General features: G+C 32.8%; 2 protein-coding genes across 3 annotated transcripts; one reads left to right on the forward strand and one right to left on the reverse strand.

The window, feature by feature from the left end:
- Window positions 1-6,699: 6,699 nt before the first annotated feature.
- Window positions 6,700-11,092, forward strand: Bm3478 (Uncharacterized protein; the record flags this gene model as incomplete). Its single annotated transcript, XM_043081919.1, has 11 exons — window positions 6,700-6,862; window positions 7,817-8,011; window positions 8,254-8,436; window positions 8,583-8,608; window positions 8,737-8,897; window positions 9,254-9,368; window positions 9,441-9,548; window positions 9,675-9,803; window positions 10,014-10,082; window positions 10,269-10,406; window positions 10,991-11,092. 11 exons carry the CDS (start codon window positions 6,700-6,702, stop codon window positions 11,090-11,092), a joined length of 1,389 nt encoding a protein of 462 aa, XP_042937853.1.
- Window positions 11,093-12,068: 976 nt separating this feature from the next.
- Bm5654 (Uncharacterized protein) lies at window positions 12,069-21,305 on the reverse strand (the record flags this gene model as incomplete). 2 transcript variants are annotated; one of them, XM_043081920.1, is made up of 27 exons in its annotated part: window positions 12,069-12,137; window positions 12,261-12,347; window positions 12,468-12,546; window positions 12,672-12,818; window positions 12,997-13,164; window positions 13,514-13,651; window positions 13,737-13,831; window positions 13,926-14,129; window positions 14,383-14,510; window positions 14,841-14,911; window positions 15,053-15,168; window positions 15,437-15,580; window positions 15,808-15,873; window positions 15,951-16,085; window positions 16,306-16,422; window positions 16,702-16,856; window positions 17,036-17,156; window positions 17,483-17,603; window positions 18,113-18,271; window positions 18,344-18,423; window positions 18,501-18,590; window positions 18,798-18,962; window positions 19,097-19,162; window positions 19,540-19,744; window positions 20,075-20,170; window positions 20,407-20,621; window positions 21,279-21,305. In XM_043081920.1, 27 exons carry the CDS (start codon window positions 21,303-21,305, stop codon window positions 12,069-12,071), a joined length of 3,264 nt encoding a protein of 1,087 aa, XP_042937854.1. The 2 variants fall into 2 exon arrangements, with proteins under 2 accessions (XP_042937854.1, XP_001901798.2); XM_001901763.2 differs by having other exon boundaries at window positions 15,047-15,168.
- Between the last annotated feature and the right edge of the window lie 3,638 nt (window positions 21,306-24,943).

Consider the following 24,943-nt stretch of genomic DNA (forward strand, 5'->3'; position numbering starts at 1 on the left):
GCATGTTATTTATGACACAGTCCATGTTCAAATGGCTAGGAAATGTTGAGATTTGTCATAACTTTTGAAGCAATAAATTCTGAGTAGCAGCCCGTCGTGTCAGAGTATGGAATGAGTAGGACTTTGTTAAAAACAACTTGGAACATACCTGAGAACTATTAGACTCTTTCGCTTGTGCTCTTAGTCTTACCGAAAAGTGGCTAGTCCTCGTCATAACAGGAATATATATTGCGCTCAGAACAACTGTACTTCAGTGAATTTTTCCTCAACAACGGACATGATATGGGTTGTATATGAAGTAGAAACTCTCACGAGACCTGTACTTGCTTGCAAGTTGCCTTTGCTTAATTTCTGCTTTAACTATTACCCATTGTTTCCATACAAATTGTTTTCTGGAGATGCCAAAGCACTCCTCCCATATGAAGTCACCACACATCTTTTATGGAATATTGGTAATATTATATTTAACGATAAAAATGCCTTAAATAACAAACTACCATGTCAAAGAAACCAGTGACAACACAAACCTTTACTGAAATCCCGATGTAGTAATGATTCAATAAAATGCTGATTTAACTTATGAAAGTAATAATGTACAGAAATCTGTGGCAGTGATTGCTGATTGGTAGATGTAGAAATGGATCAATCGGTGCAGAATTAGAAACTGCTGCAGAAGTTCGAGAGGAAAAGAAAAAAATGTGTCACCCGGGGCAAAACAATCCCGGTATAGCTGTGATTTTTTTTTTAAACGCAGATCTTAAACTTCGCAGAATCTCTCCAAAAGTTTTAAGAAACAAAGGAAAGAATGAACCTGTGCTTGATGTACGCAAGAACAGGAAAAAAAAAATGCATCAGGAAGTATTCAACGTTGTGTACGCACCATTACTGCACTATAAGTGGTGAAGTGCAGTAAAAAAAGCAGTAGACGCCTAAGTGCACTCCTTCGTCTAAATTCAAAAGAAGTAAAAAAGCAGTGAGGAATTGCTAGCCAAACCTTTTTACATTTTGATCAATGCACCACTTTCGAAACATTCGTAAATGCCCACTCCAAAATATTTTATTTAGACTTTATAAAAGCCATCCAAAATAATCTAGGACTACGAAGAAATGCATTACAAAAAAGTTTATGTAAAAGAGTCTGGCTAGCCAAGTGAGATTACTTCTAAAGCACAATATCATTATGGAAAAGATATGAAACAGTTTAACGGATAATCTAAAAGATAAACTTGTTCTGAAATAGAATCGAGTGGCCGGCCACCCCACCTAGGTCCCAGATCTGTGTTGTCCCAGAAATTTCTTGCTAGACAGTTCAATGAAAAGAATTTTACTGAATATGTTTTTGGAACTTTACGCTGATGCCTAAAAGAATTTTGAAGAACACGTTGAAAATTATTATCAAAGCAAACTACTCCGTAAGCTTTCATAATCTCACTTCTAAACAAACAGTTTCTTCCAGATTTTCCGGAAAGCAACGCACCTCTCCAGGACCAACTTACGTGAACCCGTTTACACTGGTGGATGAACGGCCATTCAATTTTTCCTTAGACTTGTAAAATAAAAAAATAAAAGAACAAAGGGAGAACAGAGGAAATAAATGAGTACGCAGTTAACTGAAACTAGAATACGGATAAATGAAAAACACATCTTTTGGAAGCAAAAGGTACCTTTGAAAATATGAAGCTGAAAGACATACACATTGAAAGACAACCAATTAAAATGAATATATATAAGAATTTGCATATTTTAACTTTCTGTTTTAAAAATAATTAATAGAGAAATCAAATAATAGTGAATATCTTTAAAATGCTAGCAACAACGGACAAACTAAAGTACACAATAATTCATTATCCATTTCAATACTAGAAAAATACTCAGCACCTACTTCTCGAGTGGAAAATAGAATGAAAAAAAAAAAAAAAACAAAAGGCAGCCCATTTCTTTAACATTCAAGAATAGCTTGCAGGAAGAGAAAGATTATTAAAAATGTCTTCAGGAGGTATTTGGAAGATAGAAATATACTTAGCACCCATTTCTGGAGCAATTTAACTTCAGGAAGTGGAAGTTTACATATCTTGGTCAGTAAAGTCCTTAGAACTGTGCACAGGAACTACACTTCTATCTCATAGTGTGCCTAACTCTCCCTGCAAATTAGAGTTGTAAAAACAAGCAACGAAAAAGTACAGATCTGAGGAGTCCTGTTATTGTAATGAAATGAAAATGATGTGCTTGTGAGGATATCTCGTTATCACCATGCTTAAAAGTTTTAGCAAAAACTGGGAGACCTACTGAATTACAAAGTGTTGTTCGGTGGTAATGTTAAATTCGTACAGATTGAAAACAAGTCATTTCCGCTAGGTAACAACCTGAAATCGTCGCAGTATTCATATGTGTGCGTGTTTCGACATCCGTTTTGGGTCGGTTGCTCATACTGATATCAACACATGAAGTACTGCTTCACTACTGTTTCTCGGCCTCGGTGATTAATAGGACTTAGAGACACAAGATTACCACAAAGTTTGGGAAGAAACCTGAAATAATTCCCAGTACAGCATCCTTCAAATATTCTGAGAATCTGGTCAAAATTTTTTAAAGCATCCAAAAAATCCGAGCTCACTTGTCCGTAATATCCACCTTTTTAACAGCAGATTTTTTACTTACATCTTCCACTGACACGGAACATATTTCATATTTTAAAGATACTGCAATGAACGCTAAAGTGTTTTAAAACAAGAGATGGTTGGAACTAAAAAGACTATAGATGATTTCTATTAGTTATTGTAACTAACAAAACTGGATAAGTAACAAACAGAAAAGTTAGTATAGTTCCCTTATTTAGAACTGCTAAAACAAATTTTGACCCCTAAATTACTGAAAACTTTTCAAGTATTATCAGTACAGCCTTATCAAAACTATTTTCACCAAATATAAGTCATATTTTCTAAAAAATAAACCATAACTAACAATTTGATACGACCACTCAAAACTGCGACATAAGGTGAAAAACTTCAGCCCTTTGATGTCTATATCGCTATGCAGGCCATACTGCTGCTAACAGTAGGCCTGGACACTCCGACAGCACCTACTTTAGATCCCCTGAAAATTGTAAAGCACTGCAAACCCGAAAGGATACCATATTTCAACTGACATCTCATATAATCTATCATGTATCTTTTTTAGCGAGAAATTAATGCAGAGAAAAACATGGTAATTGAACATTTAAAACTGAAATTTGCTCATACGCAAAATATATGAATGTGGTGCGACAAATATTCTTTTTCGAAAAAAAAAATTTTTTTTTTTTGAGAGGGAGAAATAAAATTTCTGAAATATCGGCAAACAAGTGGCATTAGTAAGTCGAACAATTTTACATCACTAGTCACGAATGACATAGTCTAGTGAGTAGCTGAGTAAACAAAAGCACTAGCAGTTTGCAAGGTGTCTGTAAAAAGTGCACATATATTGATAAATTAATGAAAGTACACAACGAACAAAAAATTTACAAACTATATTACGATGAATTCTGCGAACTGCTATCTGTTACATAGCTACTTAAAGGTTGCAAAACTAAATTCAATACTAACATTGTAACAAAATTTCCGGAATCTTCGCAGTAAAAGTATTAAATTAGGAATTAAATCAAGAAAAATTAAGACAAATACGTATTTGTAATTTCACAATAGCATTTCACTGAGCATGATGTAGTACGAAGCACAAATTCTAAGTCCCAGATTTCATTTCCAAAAATGTCTCTGAGTTTACTTCACAAATAAACCTTGATACATAAGTGAGTACTGCTGAGAAAATTCCAAAGATTCGGAATATTCGGCTTGAAGAATGGAACAAATAATTCATCGAGAAAACATTAAGAAAAACATAGTATTATGCATTGACGGATATCTAGCACTGCTTTTAGGTTCCTGTCACCATGTTTTTCATTCACTTAAAAATCTTTTCACAATAAGAGAAGTTTTGGTAGCGCAAATAACCACATCAGCAATAAAGCATGGAGGTTTCATGCAGTGGACAGCAACTCGGATGGGGACAATTCTACAGATAAAAGGAAAGAGGGAGAGAGAAAGAGGGAGAGGGAGACTCAAAATGACCAGATTAGATGCAATATTAGCAATTTCAGAGTGAATGGAAACATTTATGGAACATCATGACTATGAATAAAATATTATGAATATTGATTGAAGCACTATGTGAATGACTATGAGTGAATGAACGAATGAAATGAATGAATGAATGAATGAATGAAAGTGAACGAGTGGGAAAGGGGGAGGAGGAAGAAGGAAGGAAGGAAAAAGGAGGAGTGAGGGAGGAAGGAAGGGAAAGGAGGAAGGAAGAAAGGAAGAGGAGAAAGGAAAGGAGGAAAAGAGGAAGGAAGGAAGGAAGGAAGAGAGGAAAGGAGAAAGGGAGTAAGGAAAGGAGGAGGGAAGAAGTAAACGAGAGAGTAAGTGGGGATGAATGTCTGCGGTGACGACGATAACACCCACCAGACTATGCCATCATCGTCATCGGATTGTGTCCGCTCGCCCCCGCAGCACTATCCCCAAGGGACACTAGCATATTGCAGGAGAGCCACTGCGTGCCATGCTGGCGTGCAGACAGCGAAGAGGACAATAACAACAACAACAACAACAACAACAGCAATGACAACGACAACAATAATAATAAAACGCCAGAAGAGTTGAACGAGCGTTGTTCAGAGAGTTATCGCGAATTCGGGATGAAACTCGATGTGAATAGAAGTAGACAGATGACAGGGACCATCTCGAGATTGTATAAACAGGGAGCAAGGGCCGTTAAGATGACTCTCTCATCCTCCCCTCCCCTTTCTCTCCTTCTCTCTCTCTCTTCCTACTACTCCAAACATGCTCGATTACACAATAGGACAAAGAGGTACTATTCGGGCAAGGGTCATCTGAGACATCTGCTTCATAATTCATTTGAAAACATGACCGATCATTCTTTCAAGTAGTGGCTAGGACCGTGTGTGTAGTGCTCTTCTACATAAGACTGAGCGTTACTATTAAGATTGATGGGTCGCACTACCGTCTGAACAGGTTTATTGTGACTACGAAGCACACGGTGGGATTCACTGAGTGCAGTAATGATGCAAATCTTGAAATGTTCATATTGCTACCACTAAAAAATGCACTTGAAATTTCGTGACAAACAAGTGGAAACAGATTTGGGACAAAAGGTCTTCAGAATACTGGACAGAGTTATTTAAATGAGATAAGAATTGAGCAGTAAACAGAGATTAAGAGGGAAGCAATACCTGATAAAAGAGTTGGGAGGGAAAGAGAAGAAAACATCTAGTAAACTGGGTAACTTCCTTACTGTCCATATCCCCTCTGAAAGAGTTAAAGTTTTTTGTACAGCAAATCTTTAAAAACTAAAGAAATGCATAGATGCTAGAAAAGTTCGACAATCCATCGGTTGACTATACGGCAGTTAAGTTTCTCAAGCAGAAGTTTCGTAGCGAAAACTGCCATGGTTGGAGACTTTTATTATCGATGATACATTCATTCCTTCCATCCCGACGTGACGATACCTGTCAGTGGGAAGGCCGGGGTAACCGATCGCTTCCTCCGATCACTATCAATTACAGGAAACATTGATAGACACAGGTGAGAGAGAGAGAGGGAGAGAATGTTGTGCAAATGCAAATTAACGGAACAAGCGAAGTGCAGAATGACCCTGAGGATAGTGGGCGCGCGGTATGTATCCCGTGGTAAGCAGTGCCAGTTGTCGTTCTCCTACCCGATGACCTATCGCCGTCGTTCGTACCTTTCTCCCTCGCCTTCTTTCCCTCCCTCTAGATATCACTCTCGACCTCGAGTGCAACTGTAGCTCGCTCGCCTCGCTACACACCCCGCAATCTCTGAGATTGTGATAATGTCGACGAGGGTCATGCTAGAAGAGATTTTTAATTTTTTCAAGAAGAACTACAAGTTTTGACCTTTTCATTCTGCTTCCCCATTCGTTATCTCTGACCAATAAGAAAATTAGCATCGGCTCATCGGTTCAAATATCTTACTATTTAAAAAAATAGAGAAAACAATGGAAATGATAATGATGATACTATGGAATGATTTAGGTAAGTTGAAGATGAACGTGGTAAAACGATGAAAGTAAAGATGTCTCCTAGTCACTTTTTTGGGTGGTACACGATGGTGACATGTCGAAACATCCATTTAAAACACTTTACTAAACTCATTAACACATGGGTGAAGAATATGGACCAGCAAATGGTGACACCTTGTACTCGCATCATTTTTCCTCAATATAAATTTGCATGCGATTCAAAACATATGAAAGCAGAGAGGCATTTTCGAGTGGAATAGTTATGAATTGAAAGTGATTAAAGTGAAAAAAAAAAAGGAAAAAATGGGAATTTATGGATCAATTCTAAGGATAATTTTAAAATTTTACTATAAAATATTTCTAAAATTTCAATCCGAGCAAAGCTTTCTGAAAATGAAATGAAATGAAGACTTGAGAAACAATACAAAGACAGTAAAGGATATTTATAGCTCTTCAACAACACATGTTGATATAAAGCTGCTTCACTGATTAATTACCATCGCTTATAAAAGCTTAGTTTCGATCATTCGAATAGCATTACCAGCTATATCGATCTGATTAGCATTTTTATTTCACAGTTGGCCCCTTCCTCAGTAATATGCTGATATGCTCCCTTCGGTGTTTCTTCTGCTTTTATTCTTCCTCAGTCAAAGTTCGTCAAGAAAAAATTCACTGAAACCACTTCGTGCTTTCAATCGAAAAATTAATCGAAGTCCTAATCAAGGTCCTTACTATGCGCAACCGGAACAGATTGCTCTTAGTTATGGAGGTAATCCTTGCTGGCTTTACCACAGCTCATATTTCTTTGTTACTTGATGATGGCAATGTGGCATTGTCTCTCGAGTTCTCTCGAGATTACTGGGATAGTTCAAAGATGTAGTGATTCAGATATGAGACCAAAATGATGCTAGCAGTCATCTTTCAGACTTTTAAAAAAGTGCCTATAGCAGCGATATGGGCGAAGATGAGGAATTATCGAATAGCTGATCAATTTGATCAGTTATTCGATAATTCAAAAAATTTTTGATCAAGTTAAAAATAAATTTTAATTTTGATCTCGTACTGAAACGAACAATTTTAGTCAAATCTGTCCTCTCCGGTCACTTAATAATTTTTAGCAAGTCATTAAAATAATTACTGACTTATAGACACTTTTTCAAGCTGTTTATTCTCATTGCAGCAACACAAAACATTTCTTTCGCGAAAGCTTAGCATCTACTTAGTTTAATCTTTATGTACTTCATCTGTTTGGATTATCGTGGTGTTTACCTGTAACAGTCATAGGGTAAGACTGATAAGTTCAGGATGTCATGAGAGTTGTTAGACGTAGTGATCAGTTAAGCATTCGATGATTGAAATGGACGAGTCTAACTAGCAGTGAATTCCGAATCACTGAGAAATCATGTAACTTGACAGAATCATGGTTCAATCAATAGTCTCATTTTTTTGCAGCTAGAAAAAAGGGATTAGATGAGCAGAGCGGAAGTAAACTGAAATAAGTCTTTTAATTTTGAGAACATGCAAAAAATGATTGTCTAAGGAAAATATGATAAAAATTCGAATTTCGGAAAATGGAAGTGCTGTTTGGAAAAGCTTTATGCAAGTTATTGAAAATGTGTAAAACAATGCAATTTAGATAAGCATTTACATTTTAGAAAACACTATTGAAAGATTCAGGCATTTTAAATCTTTTTTAAAATTCAATTTAATCTGTACTTTTCAGGTAATGTATCCGCCATGTGGATAACTTGGCTTACTTATAATGACACCTTTTCATCAATTGTGGAATATGGCATCAATGATTTAAGATGGTCTGTTAAAGGCAGTTCTGTTCTATTCATCGATGGTGGCAAGCAAAGAAGTAGGCGATATATACACCGAGTTCTACTGACCGGTTTGATACCCGGAACTATTTACCGTACGTTTACACCGCATGAAAGTAAATCTATAATATATACGTTCAGTGGTAATGCCATGACATGTCTGGAAAACTACTTAGTAAAAGTTCTCGGTGCAAAATAAATAAGGACTTTGGCCTGATAAATGTTAAAAGTTTCAGCTTTCAAACTCTCATGACCTATTTATTTTTATAAAAATCTTATCTTCATTCAGCAAATTTTATTTTAACTGTTTTCAATGTCTTCAAAAAGTGATGCACAGAGTACCATGTTGGTTCGGAATACGGCTGGAGTTCAAGTTATCGATTCAAAGCGATGCAAAACTTAACAAATCATGAATATATATATGCAGTTTATGGAGATCTTGGCGTTGTAAATGCTCGGTCACTCGGAAAAATACAACAACAAGCACAGCGGTCACTAATCGACGCTGTTTTACATATTGGTCAGTCACTTTTTAATTTGTGCTGACAATGAAATTTTATGATTTTTGATAAATAAAACTGAAAAGTTATTGTTTAACTTTGTTTATTGTTAAAAATAACTGCTAGAAACAAATAGACAAATAAATTCACGCGTCATTATATTTAGGTGACATGGCATATAACTTGGATACTGTATGTTTCATCTTCCTTCTTGCAACAGTGTTTTCGACTATTCCATTATGAATCAAAAAGCACAAAGCATATATTTCAAAAAAAAAAAAATGTAATGGTTGCTTTATTTGGAAAATGATGATTATCAGGATGAAGGACAATTTGGTGATCAATTCGGCAGACAAATTGAACCGGTAGCAGCTTACGTACCGTATATGATGGTTGTCGGTAACCATGAACAGGCATATAACTTCTCTCACTATGTCAACCGGTATACCATGCCGAATAGTGAACACAACCTTTTTTATAGGTAATAGAATTTTTCACTTTGTGTGCAAACTAGATTTAAGTCTCTTTTTTATGATTACAACGATTACAATGAAAAAAGGAAATGATTCGTTTTGGTTATTTTATCAAATTTATTTGTGAATTCTTTCATTCTGCTTCATTGATTCATAGATATTAATTTAAAAGATAATAAAAGGATTGCGTTTATACAAATTAATGAAATATGCAGCAAAGTGATGCTTGCATTTATTTATGTATTTAGTTAAATTACTCACGCATACTAATTTAATGATTTGAATGCTGAAGCGTAGAAATTTTTCATTTGCCTCAAATATTATCATACATCGATAGTTTTAACTTTTTGTAAATGCTTTGCAGTTTTGATCTTGGTACTGCTCATTTTATTGCCATATCAACCGAATTTTATTATTTCACTGAATATGGCTCTATACAAATAGCGAATCAGTGGAAATGGCTTACTGAAGATTTAAAGGTGAGTTTTACTAAACAGCATGAAGTGCAAGAAGAAAACGTAAAAGTGTTACCGCTCTTTGCTGATTTTTAGCGCGCATCTGCAAACCGTGACAAATATCCATGGATTATAACAATGGGACATCGACCGATGTATTGCTCGAATTACGATTCCGATGATTGCACTAAATACGAATCGCGAGTGAGTCATTTTATTTGCAGATGTTAATGAAAGTCATGATGATTGCGAATATCGGAGAAAGACTATTTATGTCTTTTTCAGTTTTTTCAGTTTCGCATCTTATTGTAAACTTAAGTTCAAACTTAGGTACGTTCGGGCGTGCCTGGAACACATCGTTACGGTTTTGAAAAATTGTTTTATACATATGGAGTTGACTTAGAAATTTGGGCGCACGAACATTCCTATGAACGCATGTGGCCATTATACAATCGTACCGTAAGCATTTTCTTACTGAATATTTTTTAGAATATTTAATTTATTAAACGACTTTTAAAAAATGATAAAATGTGAAGATGAATTGTTCAAAATATTCATACTAACTTTTGAATGAATGCTATTTTTTTCCAGATTTTTTTTCTTTTTGCCAGCAGATCCAGTTGAATGGTTTTAAGTGAAGTGAACATTGTTTCAGCTATTTAAATTCAGGTTTATAATGGTACCAAGGAACCATATACCGATCCTCCAGCACCTGTACATATCATTTCAGGATCTGCTGTAAGCAAATTCACATTTGAAACTATATTTTCAGAATTTGAAATGATTTCTGATTCTTAGTTTAATAATAACAAATCCTACCGAAATTTTCTATCAAAACTTCAATATCTATATGCATTTTTTCAAACTACAATAAACATTTCCTTTAAGCTTGAATCCTAGATTAATATTAATCAACATTAGTAGGGATGCCAAGAATATACCGATCCATTTGTACCCCAGCCATCTCCGTGGAGTGCATTTCGTTCCTCAAACTATGGCTTTGGTCGACTTCATATATTTAATGCAACCCATCTCTACTTCGAGCAAGTATCTGCATCAAAGGTTTTCAGTTATTTCTGTATTATTTAGGTGTAACTTTCAACTGCATCTGCTCATTTCTACAGTCGATCCTAATATTAGCATTATGAATAAGAAGATTTCTCAGGTTTCAGAAGATCTTGAAAGGTTCGAAAAATAAACGAAATTTCTTCGGGATGAGTATAATTCACTGATGTTCGCTGATCTGAAAACTATTCGCCTGAAACTGTATTTTTAGGCCCAAAAATCGTTTAATTGCATGAAAATAATGATGATAGCTGCTAGAATATGAGCAAATATAATGTTGTGTGAGTATCAGTAAAGAAATATTATTGATGAAAATGCATTAACTGACAAACTTTCCGGCATAAAATGACTCGGGAATGATTGCAAAGGCATGTAAGCAAGAAGTTACATTGATATCAAACAGGGATAATGTTTTCTAGTTGCCTAAGTTGTTCAATTTGAACGGATCTTTGCAATCATAGTCCTTTCCTGACGGGATGAAACTATTGCCATCGCAATAAACTGAGAATTTTTGCTGAACGAATAAAATATTGCAATTCTTAGCACTATAAAACGATAATACTATAAATTAATTATTTCAGGAAGAAACGGAAGACAGTTTCTGGTTGATCAAACATAAGCACGGTCCTTACACCTTTGAGCATCGCAAACAAATGAAGCAGTTTGGTACCTATGTACCTTGAAATACCAGTTATCCATCAAATTTCCTGAACATAAAGTTTTCATTTCCACAGTGACTTCTAACGACTTTTAATGATTTGCATATTAATTAAATTTCTATGGAAGTAAATTCATTAAGAAATTATTAGTATTATTAGATAATCAAAATGAAGTCCTGTCTAATGGATCCCTTTAGCGGAATAACTGTGTTAACTTTCAATCAAAATTCAAAAATAATTCGGCTATCTTCAGTGTAGAATCTTTCTTTCTTGTAAAGAGATTAAAGATTAAAATCTTCACCTTCTATTAGTTATTTCCTTGAAATCTTTATGATTTATAATTAAAAAAAAAAAAAATAAATAAAAAACAAAGAATAAATAAATAAATACTCGGAAATGACTTCGAATTTAACTCTCGCCACTTTTTTAGACTGTTTTCATTAAAAATCCTGATTAATTTCAAATTCAATTTGCATCTAACAGAGAGAAATGACAGTTTGAAATTGGAAATTTATTGTGCTATGGAAGGATGCTCTTACACTGAGGTACATACAAAGCATCTACTGCAAACGAAACAACTGTTTCCTTTAAAATATAAGACACTTTTATAAGAAAATACTTGGTAACAAAACATAAAATGAAGTGAAGCAAATAGGAATTTACAATTCTGAATATATTTGAGGTCCAAAAGAAACTTTTATATACAACGACTCTCAAAACAGAATCTAATATAGAAGAAGGGATGAAAATGAGCCATTTATGTCCCCAAGAGCTAATTTTCGAAGTTTGCTGAAAGTTTCTTCGAATTTTTACATTTATAGACACTTTTGTTTTACAATGATGCATTCCAAATAGAATAAGGAAGTGATTCGAAAAGACAAACGTAAATGAGTTTTATCGAATCGCAACAACAATAATATTTAACATTGGACGTATTGTATGTCAAGTGTAAGGGATTTAAGATGGTAATCTTTGGATGGTAATTAACTAGGCAAAAGTGTCAAATACTTTTCATATTGTGCTTCCTAAACCATTCCGTAAGCGTTTTTAGATTTCTGTCTCGCCATAACTGAAAAATTATTAAGTCAATCAGAGATAATTAATTCCTCTGACTTATTCTAATTTGTAATTCAATAACTCGTAAAATTCAGGTCTTTAATTAATGTAACTATGAAATGAAGCTGCCACGAACCTTCGCAGTTCTACTCGTTTCCAGCTGTTGTCCAAATACATCCAGCTTACTCGTATCTTTCCTGTACTTTTTAATGAAAGCTTCAAGCTGTAATAGAACGAGAAACTTAATGTCAAGAAAGAGACCATTAAATCAAAGTTTTGGATGAGGTGTAAAGAGAAAAGGAACTAGGAAATAGTTCCGGAAACAAAAAAGTTATTCAGCAACCTGGGCAATTTGTCTTTCGTTTGATACTGACGTTGAGCTCATAATAATTTTTCGTAAGAAACTCTGCTGCTCTTTCATACTGAAATCTTTTCAAGTTTATTAATTTTTTTAATAATATTAAACTGTGCAGAAAAAAATAAAAAATCATTATAATCTACCAATAATCAATAAAAAATTGATTTATATTAGAAGTTGAAATTTTACTCTGTGTAGAGTTGAAGCCAGTTGTCCTGGAAATAATCAAAGATGATCAAACGGCCGACATCTCCAGCACTAACATATCCAAATGTGAGCGGCGTATCTTGTAATCGAATCGATGAATCATTCAAATCAGATGCCATTTTTAGTAATCTAAATTTTAATCATTAGCAATAAGAATGTTAAAAGCGGAAGATGAATGTCAGTTTAGGTTCTCACCTATTTTCACCTCAGTTTACTCTTGTTCTTTAAAATATTCTTAAACGAGCTTTCTATTCTAGTATTTATCATGAATCTTTTTTTCAGTTCTAGGAATTATAGTAAAAAGAACGTTTTAAGAGTGAATGAATCGCGGGAACATGTCAGAGCTCCAAGCAAGCGTTCTCGTTCCACTTGAACTCGCTCACGTTTATAAAGTTGAAACACTTTGTTCCATATCTTCTCCGCACCTATGCGTACGCCTTCACAGTAGACTTGCGATCGTACTGGTATTGGAATTCTATAAACGAAAATTTATAAACAATCTGTTTTGTGATTGAAATTTAACTATGTTCAAAACATTAATAGTTTAGAAAACGATTACTTCATTTCCATTTCTACTAATATTCTCCATATAAATGTGACTGTTGCGTCATTGAAGAAAATACAAAATTTGAATCATGAATGTCCACTTAGATGATAGTTATTAGTGAAGGTTTTCATGAAAACAATGGAAGAAACTAAACAAAAAAAGATGGAATGAATAGAGAAGATAAAATGACAAACCAATAACTTTGGAAAAACGATGGCCTAAAAGTTAATTAAGAGTTTTTTAATGGAATATATCAGTGAGGACACAAGAAACAAACCTGCTACATTCACTGCTTAGAGCATTTTCATCTTGACACAAATCCAAAAAATTTTTGAGGAACAAGCCATACAGCTTTTCCGTACAATTTATATTCCGCATATAATACATTTGTCGAATGATCGCATAGCGCAATTCACTGAAATGAACATTGAAATTTCATTTAAATATTAAATTTTCGGAATACCAAAAGCTAGATAACCAAAAAAATGTGAAAAAAAAACTTTTCAAAGAAAAGTTCGTCATCCAGATAGGACATCTCCAAAGTTCTCCAATCGATTCGATTGTATAATTGGATAAGCAGCGGCTCCAAGTAATCCTTAATTGTATAATAACTTAAATAAATATTGTTTTTCTTAACGACAATTAAATATACATCAATTTTCCCAAGTGAATATACTGGAACAGCTTACTCTAATATGCTGAGTCTCAGGTTCATCACTAAAATTCTCGACAATAGTACCAATGCCATTTAAGGCCATTCTCCATGGAAGAAATTCCTCTTCCATTGATAAATATTTTGTTAGATTTAATGGAATTTCGTAGGAAATAAAATTTGCTTCCGCAAGAGCAAAAGCGTCATCCAAGATCCGGGCACGAGTGCGCACATCAATTCTCTGAAATTCAAAGGATTATTTCGAAATTAGAACTTTATAAACAGAAATATTCTAAAAGAGAGAAATACTCAAAAATGTCAACATTTTAAATCCAACTATTTTGTCTTTAGCAATATAATCTTATTTATTTATTATAATTGTTACTCACAGTTAGAAGAAGTTATCAATAAAGATTCAGATACAAATGTTTATGTCTTATTTTTTTATCATCTAGATAATTTCTGGTCTCATCCTAATCCCCTAGAAATATTACCGTATGATCTTTCAGTAGCTGATCAGTTATCTTTAGCCATAATTCCAGATTATAGTTGACTCGATAAAAACCTTTGGAGCCAGAATTTAAAACCAATAGGTCTTCTTCGCTCACATCCAAGCCTTGAGCTAAATTTAATAATTTCTTTTTTTTTTTAAAAAAAGAAACTGGTATGTAAATTCAAAAACTGTGGAAGAGATATTATCACAGCTGATAATGTTTTGACTTTAAATCTAAACAGCTTGAAACAAGCGCAACCATAAACTACAGACAACTCAAATATTGAATAAATGAGATAATATCGTTTGAAAAAAATTTCCGGAAGACCAATGAATGACCCTTGATTGATGTCCACTTTTATAAGAAGCAAAATATGCACTGAAGTGAACCAGTAGCCTTGGTAAAAGCTCATTTAGGAAAACCCATCTAATTCAACACAGTTTTAATAAAAGAGTTACATTCATGCAGCCAAGTCATCGGCATTTCTTCTCCATTTACTGCATACCATATCGGTATATCATATTTATACCTGCAACATATATAAATGTTGCGATTATCCTTAAAAATTAACTATATAATTAAGGACAAGAGATTAAAATATTTTTACGTCACATTTTAAATTTTTTTGAAAAAACGTCATTGATTCACATTTTCAATAACTAACCAAAACCTAGCATTGCGAAATTTTTCACGTTCAAGTGCATCCTCGTCCCACTTGAAACGTTTTTGACGCAATTCGACTTTTTTCCCATCAATCCGGCGCACTTCAACCACTGGGTAACCCATCTGTGAGTGAAAATATTAGCACATTTATCTGCATCAAATAGCACTATTTCACTCGTTTTAAACTTAAATACTTATTATTTCAACATTACTTATTGAATGCTTCCAATAATTAATTTATCTAATTATAAATTAATTAATGAATTTAATAGTAAAGAACGCTTGATTTACCTTAGTTCTTTCATGTTTTTACACAAGAAACAGTAAAATATCCATTACTTTATTAATGTAGCTCACGTTGTTTCTATTAATTTGCGACAGCTAAGAATACCTGTTGGGTCCATTTGGATGCAAAGTCTCGTATGTCAAGTTTGTCACCCTCCCACGACAGCAATGTATCCGGGACTGCTTCATTGAGAGCACTCCATAAATCATCGTGATCTGCATTGCGGTATTTGTAGTTCTCTAAGTAGTTCTAAAATTTAGTATTGAAACTCATTCATGTATAAGGGAATATCAGAATTATGTCAAAAATAATCAATAATATAACGCGTAAATATCTAATTGCGGCTAATTAGATTGTACATTTTTATCAACGGGAACTTTGGAAGCTCTTCAAAAATGAATTTTTAGCTTTCCTATCTGAACTGAAAAACTTTGCTTGAGTGCTAATTGTTAAAATAGCATAATTAATTAACTAACATGTAATCCTTTTTTGAAGTTATCAGATCCCATCACATGTTGAATCATAAATATTACTGCGGAACCCTGAAATTGTTGTATGATGTGTAATGTCTGAAGAATTAATAGTTTAAAAATTATCCAAAATTCTGTTCAAGTAGAACCTTATCATATGTGATCGCGTCGAATGCCTCACTCACGTCTTCAGCTTTATCAATTGGAAATGATAAAGGATGAGAAGTAGCCTGTCCATCACGCCGATATGCTTTTTTCACGGCGTCTTGCAAGAAATAATCACCCTTAAGTATGATAAATTCATTAAATGAAAATGTCGAAAGCAATGATTTCAATGTTAAGTAACTGTTATCAATAGTGAAAAAAGGATATACTAGTGGATAAGTGCAAAATGAATCATTTTTTTACATTCAAATGAAATAAAATAAAGTTCCTTTTTCTAGCAATAGAGAAAGATAATATGAACAATCTCATTCTCAAAAAAAGAGCATGAGATTTGCAAACCATGCGGAAACTGCCTTTGCTGATTGCATCGGCACCCAGATATTCCATAAAGGTTGCAAAGCCTTCGTTTAACCACAGATCATTCCACCACTTCATCGTCACCAAATTACCAAACCACTGCAACATAAATTTCATAAAACAATATTTCATATCAAAATGCTAGAAAAAAAAAAAAAAATGAAATTTACCAAATTTAATTAAGATCCGAAAAAGCAAAGTCATTTAATGTTTTTCACAATCCTTACTTAACTCATTTCTATTGCATAGCTTATTTTCATACTTAACATTTTCAGCTAGCTAATAAATCAATATATTGTTATATTACATCTTCAACTAATTTGACAACCACAGTAAATTACGAGTTTTGATTCGTTAACTTTCCACTGCAAAGCAAACCTGATGAGCCAGTTCATGTGCGACTACCAAAGCGACACTAGCTTTCTGACTTGCTGTATAAAGTTTTTCATCATAAAGCAGATACTTTTCACGATAAGTTATTAAACCCCAGTTTTCCATTGCTCCAGCAGCAAAATCTGGCAGAGCTATCATATCTGTAGAGATAGCTTTTATATTAACTTCAATTAGATAGACATTATAACAGCGCAGGACAGAAGACTTTCACATTTAATCTTGGATATTTGGATTTTCATTGTGATTTTATTCAGAAAAGACTTACTGAAAAAACTATGGAAGTGTCATGAGAAAAACATTTTATAAGGTAAGAAATCACCTTGCTTTTTAAGTGGAAAAGAAATGTTATAATAATCTTCGTAAAATTCTAAAGCTGAAATTCCTGCTCTAAGAGCATAAACTGTTTGATTTAAAGCTTCTTCGCGAGACCAAATTCGAAACTAAAAAAAATATTGCTTGTTAATTGTCAAATGTGCTTGTTAATTGTAAAGTGCAGAATTTCGTATTAACATGCTATATACATATATAAGAAACATAAAAAAAAACAAAGATAATTTTCTCTTTCCAACACTGAACTAAAAAGAATTCAAATTTAAACAGGAAAGGAAGAAAAAAGTGAATGATCTAATGTAAGGTATAAACTGCTGATAATATGAATTCTGTGTATTTTCCTCAAAGGTAATCAACGACAGTGCTATCAATATTATGGAAACATGCAATAATATATCAGTGATATGTCACGACAAAGATATTAGACGTCACATACTCTTGTTCCCATGCTTGTGGTCCCTTCAATGTAGTCAAAATCAGTAACAGCCAATGCCAGCAGGTAGGATGCCATAGGTGGTGACTCGATGAATGAAGTAACTACCCAGTCCGGACTATCCCTTAAAAATATGATTGAAGTTTTCTGCTGTAATAGTAATAACAACAATACAAAGATTTGAAATACGTTATGTTTACTAATTAGTAAAAAAAGTTGATAACTCTCGCAATTGGAGAACTCAAAACGATTATCGTAATATGCTTGTGCTAATTCTGACAAGAAAAAAACCTGTTAACTTTGCTCAAAAAAGCTAAAAATAGCAATTCTACAATAAAATTGAAGATACAAGGAGAGTAACTGGAATTCCTAATTAATTAGATGCGTCAGTCGTTCCGATTTCTGTAATTTTCTGGTAAATATCCTAGAGTTATTTCTTTCATATTACTTCTTTAAGTCGTTATAAGTAAGCTTAGAATCTTAAATCTTAACTACGCAGTCTTAGACTCGAAAAAAATCTTTGCTTGGTTGTCTGATTATCATTTTGAATCATTTCTTTCTGAAACACTTTTTTTTGTATATTTCCTTTTTAGAGTTATATTTTGATGCAAAACAACGTGAGAAAAACTTCACGTTTTTTCAGCACTTTTGATTTCGATTCCATTGGATACAGCCGAAGTGCCAATAGGATGAATGGCTCTGATCTTCCAAATAGCTTTGAATTCTGGTTCATCAAAACATGGAACCATACGACGAGCGTCTGTTGGCTCCATTTGTGTTACTGCTACAAACCTGAAATTAGCGGGACAAATCCATAACTTCATTACAAATTACTACTGTTTGTATTAAATTATAAATTTCAACCTTGTCATATCTTGATCATTCTGGTATCGACTCAAATACAAACCAGCAAGTTTTATATGAATTGGACCCGAATAAGCTATCTGAAATTGTATATTTGTATTAAAATGACAAATATCGTAGAATTTAGTAGAATAAAATTAAGAATCCTAAAAAATACCTGTAAATAATATTCTTGGCCTCTGTTCAATTTTCCATCCAACCACAATGTTACCATTTCTAATGTTTCGTTTACAACAATCTTCTTCACCTGAATTTAGTGGCTAAATAAAGAGTGCGAACTGATGCTAACAATACCTTTACAACTGTTTATAACTATTGTTTAACTTCTGAACAACAAATAAAGCTATAGTCAAAGATAAAAGTAAAACGATATAAATTTGCGATATAAAATTATTTTGTTTAAACAAACACTCAAAGAATAAGCAAAATTTCATAAATAAATATAACTCAAAACCTGAACACCAGCAGTAACTTTAGTACTCTTAGGTCTTTGCTCTGTAGTTATGTTCTCTACTTCCTCATCTTCTAAATTCATATCCGGTATAAACGTGGAACTTCCTGTTTCATTCTCTGCCATTTCTATTGTAGTTTCCACTTCTTCCATTTCAATTGTTCTAGCCTGAAGTAATGAGCTAAATTAACAGTTTAGTTCAACTTTTATTAATTCAAACTACCCACTTTTTAAAGTAAAACATGCAATAAAAATAAAATTAGTTCCATAAGACAAGCATACAAAACTGTTTAAGTACGTACGGTAGTAGTAAGAGTTATGTTTTCCTCTAAAGTTATGTTTTCCAAACTTCGCCGCGTCCTCGGGAACTGAAAATTTTTTTTTTGTTGTTGTTAACTATCTCTTATTTACATGTCCAGTTGAGCTACGATTATTTAAATAGCAGAAAGGCAAACATAATTTTCTTCAAGGAGAATTAAAAATAAAACAACTGAATGGAACAAATGAATAATTGGTAAAAAGGAATGAGTAAATATTTCCCATAAAAGTGCTAAAGCTTACCAATGGAAACTATCAAAAATTTCAAAATTGGAACAAATCAAGGTCAGGGTAAAGCATATGCTAAAACAGGATGCTTCTCGAGTTTACCAATCTCGGAAATAACTATTTTTGAAAAATGAAGTGGGAATTGAGAAATTTAATTATAAACAATTAAAAAGAATGCAAAAGACAAAAAACAAGTAACCTGCTCTGTACCGATAGCTTTATCCTGCAAAATCTTGATTTCCTCCAAGTTATCAGGAAAATCCAGTTTTAGAGAGTTGAGAATAATTTTATCGGTCATCTCATCAACCCGAAATTTGATAATCAACGCAGCATCAAATGTCATATTTTTACTTGCTGGAATCTCCACATAACCGGGCAGGTATATTTTAATCGTCAAATTGTACCTTTAAAAGTATGAAATCATCATTCACAGGCTTTAATTATAAGATACCGATTCATTTACCTCTACTGAAGTTTTGTCTGATTTCTCTTTTCCATACTACTTCACAAATTCTATAGAATAAAACAACATAACCAACTCTCGTTAAATTAAAACAACAAAAAGTCAATAATCTTATCTCATGCTAAAAATAATCATGATAAAGAAACGCTTTCTGATAAAACTTCAGCTTGTTAGTCTCTCATCCGGTCCTGACTATCATTGTAGTTGGGCTCAGTATGAGTTTATTATGCTTTTCCTAGCATATAATTTAATTTGAAAAATACAGACCAACCATATAGGCACAATATCTTTCGGTATGCGTAATTCAGCTGCAGTTGGGCCACTAAACATTTCTTCTATTGGCGACTCATCCACTGACACATTTGCGCTAAATATGACCATGTTGTTAATAAATAATTTTCTTCAGCAGGTAGACTTAGCGCTGTTAGAAATGCCCAAGTGTTCTTTTTCTATGATAAAAATACCTAAAGCAAGTAACGTATAAACAGAAATAGAATAGGATTAATTCTATATCGACTGTGCTAATTTGGAAAAATAAAATTCTAATTACTTACCACTTATGTTTTAATTCTGTATTTCGATAAGAAATTTAACAGTACTCACATTACTTGTTGGGCATCAGCGGAAGGCCTTATTTCAAGCGATCGATCATATGCTTCTTTTGTTACCCAATAAGTTATAAATGATGACATCACTACTGCAACAACTGCAATCATAAACAAAAAGTATGCTGTAGTCGTTGTACAGGTAACATTCTTCGATACATTCTCCTTTGTCACCGGTCCTTTCTTTTCCATCGGCACTGCCGGATTTGAATCCTGAATGCTATGATTTTCCTTCAAGAAATTCCTAAATTTTCCATTTCGACAAAGAATTGAACTATTTTTTTCAGTTCTCAAAAACAAAACTTCTCACTCTTGCTGATAATGTAACACCGAACTTAATTGTATATGATCAACAGTATCATGCTTATTTAACATATATGAAGTAGATGCAATATAAAAACAAATTCAACGATAACACTTTTTTTCCTTCACCATTTTCCCTCAAATCTTGTACTTCGTTTGTTTAGTATTTTTATCCTACAAATATATTGCCAATTTAGGAAGAAACAGTAAGACACAAAATTTAAAAGTTTAGATAATCAATAAAATAGGCGGAATTTTCCCGTTAGAAACCAATTTTTATCATGAAAAATCAAGTATTGTAGAAATGCTCTGTTCAACTGCGTCTAAATATGAGCAATCTTTTACTAGAAAAGGTTAAGCGAAAGCGAAAATATTAGGCGATCAATTTATGATTAGTAATTTATGTTTAATTAATAATTTTGGATAATACTTAAAGGAAGAAACTTTGGGAAGTTATTATGAGAGATTGCTGTTAACAGCTATTGTTAACCAAAAGCATGAATAAATAATTGAACTGAACTTATCATAAATTAAACGACAATACTTATAATTTTTAATTAAGCTTACAGCAACTTTGTTATTAGCCTCGGCCATCGCAATTAGGCCATGCTGATCGTTGAGGTCTACGTTCTCCAGTTTGCTACTTTTCCAACTTTTGACACTTTCCAATCCTGCAGATATTTGTGTATTAAGGATCAGTTCAATGATTCAACAAAATTTTTAAACCTGGATGGGAAATTTATAACAAGAGAAAGGATGAATTTAATGTTGAGGCAAAAGTGAAGTTTAACTGATATGGTAAAGGAATGGAAAAAACAAGGAAAGAATTTAAACATAAATTTTCGAAGTATTTATTAGAAAATATTTTCAGAAATGGAACAAATATCATTAGAGCCAAAGGAACTATGATTGCACATTTTTTATGAAACATAGCAATCACAATGTGTGCAATGTTCGATGATTGTAACAAAGGTTTCCATGTCGCGCTAATTGAAAATTTGAAAACATTGCAAGTCAAATTGTTTTTCTTCGTAGAAAATCGATAAGGAACAAACAAATAGGTTAACTGATAATGAAACAGTCTTATAAGTGTTAATTCATAAACTGAAAGCAATTAAAACTAATAAATTGTATAAAGTGAGTAAAATAATTTATGAAATTTCGGAAATTTTTCTGGGTCATAATATATCCAAATTTAATTTTTGAGAACTTTCACACTACAATTACTGCTGAAAAATTTTTTGGAATGAGACATACTGATTATAATAAGAATAATAAATAAGTGGATTAGGTATTCGAGACAAGTTGCTTTATCCAAGGAAAGTCGTTAATGAAACGGATAAAAATTGGGAATAAAACTAAGTTGTAATGTGCTTGAAAATTTTTAAGTGTAATCACTTGCAAAGATGAAGGAAAGAGATGGCAGCAACAAAAATCAGTCAAAGCACTTAGATTCGAATAGTGACAAACAGAAGCATATCACAGTGTTTCATTTGACACTCACTGTTCCTAATATTGCTTCAATCAATACGTAAACTTTTTGAAACACAAGAAAACCTTTAGTATCTTTTTGCCAAAGGTTCTGGCTTCCAAAAGTCTTGAACTTGGAGTAAGTAAGTTGTTAATTTTTTCAGTTCATAAAGCAGTAAGGACAGTTCAAATACTGAAATTATGCAAGAAATGAAGAAATAATTGTTTTTAGGAGGAAAAACTGCTAACGATAAAACTCTTAATCGCAAATTATTATTTATTAATTGCAATATCAGAATTACGAAATGGTTTCCCTTCTAAAGCTTAAATCTCCAAAAACCAAACTGTAGTGCAAACACGATCAAAATTTTATTTAAAAAATTTTGTCCAAATAAAATGAAAAACTAATTTCTCCAAAATATCTTTGGATATCAGATTTCTTTTTTTACGATGACTATTCTTTATTCGCTTTTCAATTTGACTTTCGGCAATAATGTCCATTAGCAAATATAATGTTATTTATTGCAGGCGGAAGACACATTCGACGTAAATAGTTAACTTATGCATACTTAGCACAAATACAATCCGTATTGAAAAGAACTTTGTTATTTGTTTATTTTATAAACTAATAATGTTGAAAGAGAATAGAAAATGAAAAAATAAGAATGTGAAATACTGCTGTGGAATAAATAGGAACATTCAGCGCAATTGTCATTTCCTAAACTGTTGATGAGACACTCAAAATTAAACTAATTTAATATTGAAATGTGGGAAGGAGAAAAAAGACAGAGAAAATGAACATGAAAAGAAAATTCCACTAATCTCCTGTAATTGCGGATGTCTTTTATTCATTTCTTCTTATTTTTCTTTTTTAGTAATTTACCAAGGGAACAAAACCAAATCGTGTATGTGCGTATTTAGCATTTAAGAAAAAGGTCGGACAATTGACCTGAACAGTAAAACATTAATTCAAATTTTAATGAGAATCTATTTGTAGTCAATATAGAATGAAGTGAATCTGGAAATTCGAAAACAACTGCAATCTGGTTCTTTGTTTGTCAACACTCTCTGAAAATAATTACAATATATAAAATATCAAGCTCAAATTTCGTCAAAATCTGGTAAATTTTTGTACTGAAGTGGCAATGCTTGACTCTTGCTTTTACAGAAAGTCTCTCTTTTTTTTTATTTCGCATTCGAAACACTTGAAATGCAATTGTTTCTGCAAAATCTATCGGCTTGTCAGATATTGACTGTAGCACTTGGCAAAGTAAAATGAATGTTTTTTAAAGGGGGATGAATACAAAACAAAAATTTGTTGGTGATGCAAAAAAATAAAGAAGTATAAATCACAGAAGTAGCAGAACGATATGTTACAGAAGTTTTGTAGTTTCCGAAGTTATTATTCCACTAATGCAGCATATGAAATAAGTGCAAATGAGCCTTTATGTGGTTTTCTTTCGGAGTAGTTACATCAGCATAAACGATTGGTTGATAGTGATAAGTAATTATCATATTTTATGTGCATGAAATGCGATCATAATAACTGCATAATTCACTGTTTGATAAAACCGCTTAAAATTAATCAATTGCATATGCGATATTTACAACACTACAGTTTGCTGATAAATATCATTCTATTCATTCGAACTATTCCTATTTTTATTTTGAAGACTCATAGTTCAGTTTAATTTATTTGTAAATACAAACAATTTCATTAAAATTTCATCAAAATATGTGGTTTACAAAAATAAGAATAACAAATTAGCTGTGCCATAACTTTTATAAACTTTTGTCTAAGAATGCAATATTCAGAAATAGCGTTATTAATCTGATTTAGATAACTTGCCTATCAGGTAGTTTTTCATTTTTAAGTGAATCCCTCATTCCTTGTGCAGTTCAAAAAATTTCATTTTAACTAAACTATTAGGACAACATCACTGGTGAAGTTCACAGCAAACGAACGAGAAATGATATTGCTCTTCTGTGTTGAAAAATCGGAACAGGTTATTTAAGAAAATGAATAACCAAGGAACGATAAAACCCTGTCCCGTCTTTTCTTTTCCAATCTCATCACTCCTTTTGATAAATTCAACCCACATCCACTTTTATTACACCGCGTACAGGCAAGTTGCTCTTCCGCAACTCTATCAGTTCGATTTTAATCATTTCATTTCGTTTCTAATCGTTCTTAAAACGATTATTTCATTGTTTTTAATCATTGCCATTAATACGATCATTATCACCAATAGCGATATTTTTAAAAGCTTGCTTAGCAATATTAAGGTGTTGATAAAGGAAATCATAATGTATAAATCATTATAATGAGAAAGACTGATAACAGCAATGATATTATCGTTTTCTTGTCGCTTACTCAGAATTGAAATAGACTTAACAGACTGCTTTAAAGTAACATTGCTATTTCTGTCAGATCTATAAAACGGTCGTAATGGTATCCTGAACTTTTACTAGCTTGCGTTCAAAACATTTTTTGTCCTTAATTTAGGTAAGAATTACAATAATCAAGTCATAACTACAAAAGGCAAAAGTGAAACAGTCAATGTTGTAAATAAAAAATAAGTAAAAGGCAGGAAGCTCAATAGGTAAAGGTACACAAACAGTGACAATTAATTCAGTCCACCAGTTATAAAGACAAGTATGGCAGACAAAAGGGAATTAAAGTGTCATTATTTAACAGGTGACAAGTGTTAGCGGTGTGGAACAAAAATGAGAGAGAGAAAAAACTAAGGAAACTTTCAGAC

This window comes from Brugia malayi (genome assembly GCF_000002995.4).
Source record: "Brugia malayi strain FR3 genome assembly, contig: Bm_v4_Chr4_scaffold_001, whole genome shotgun sequence".
NCBI classification, from domain to species: Eukaryota; Metazoa; Nematoda; class Chromadorea; order Rhabditida; family Onchocercidae; genus Brugia; species Brugia malayi.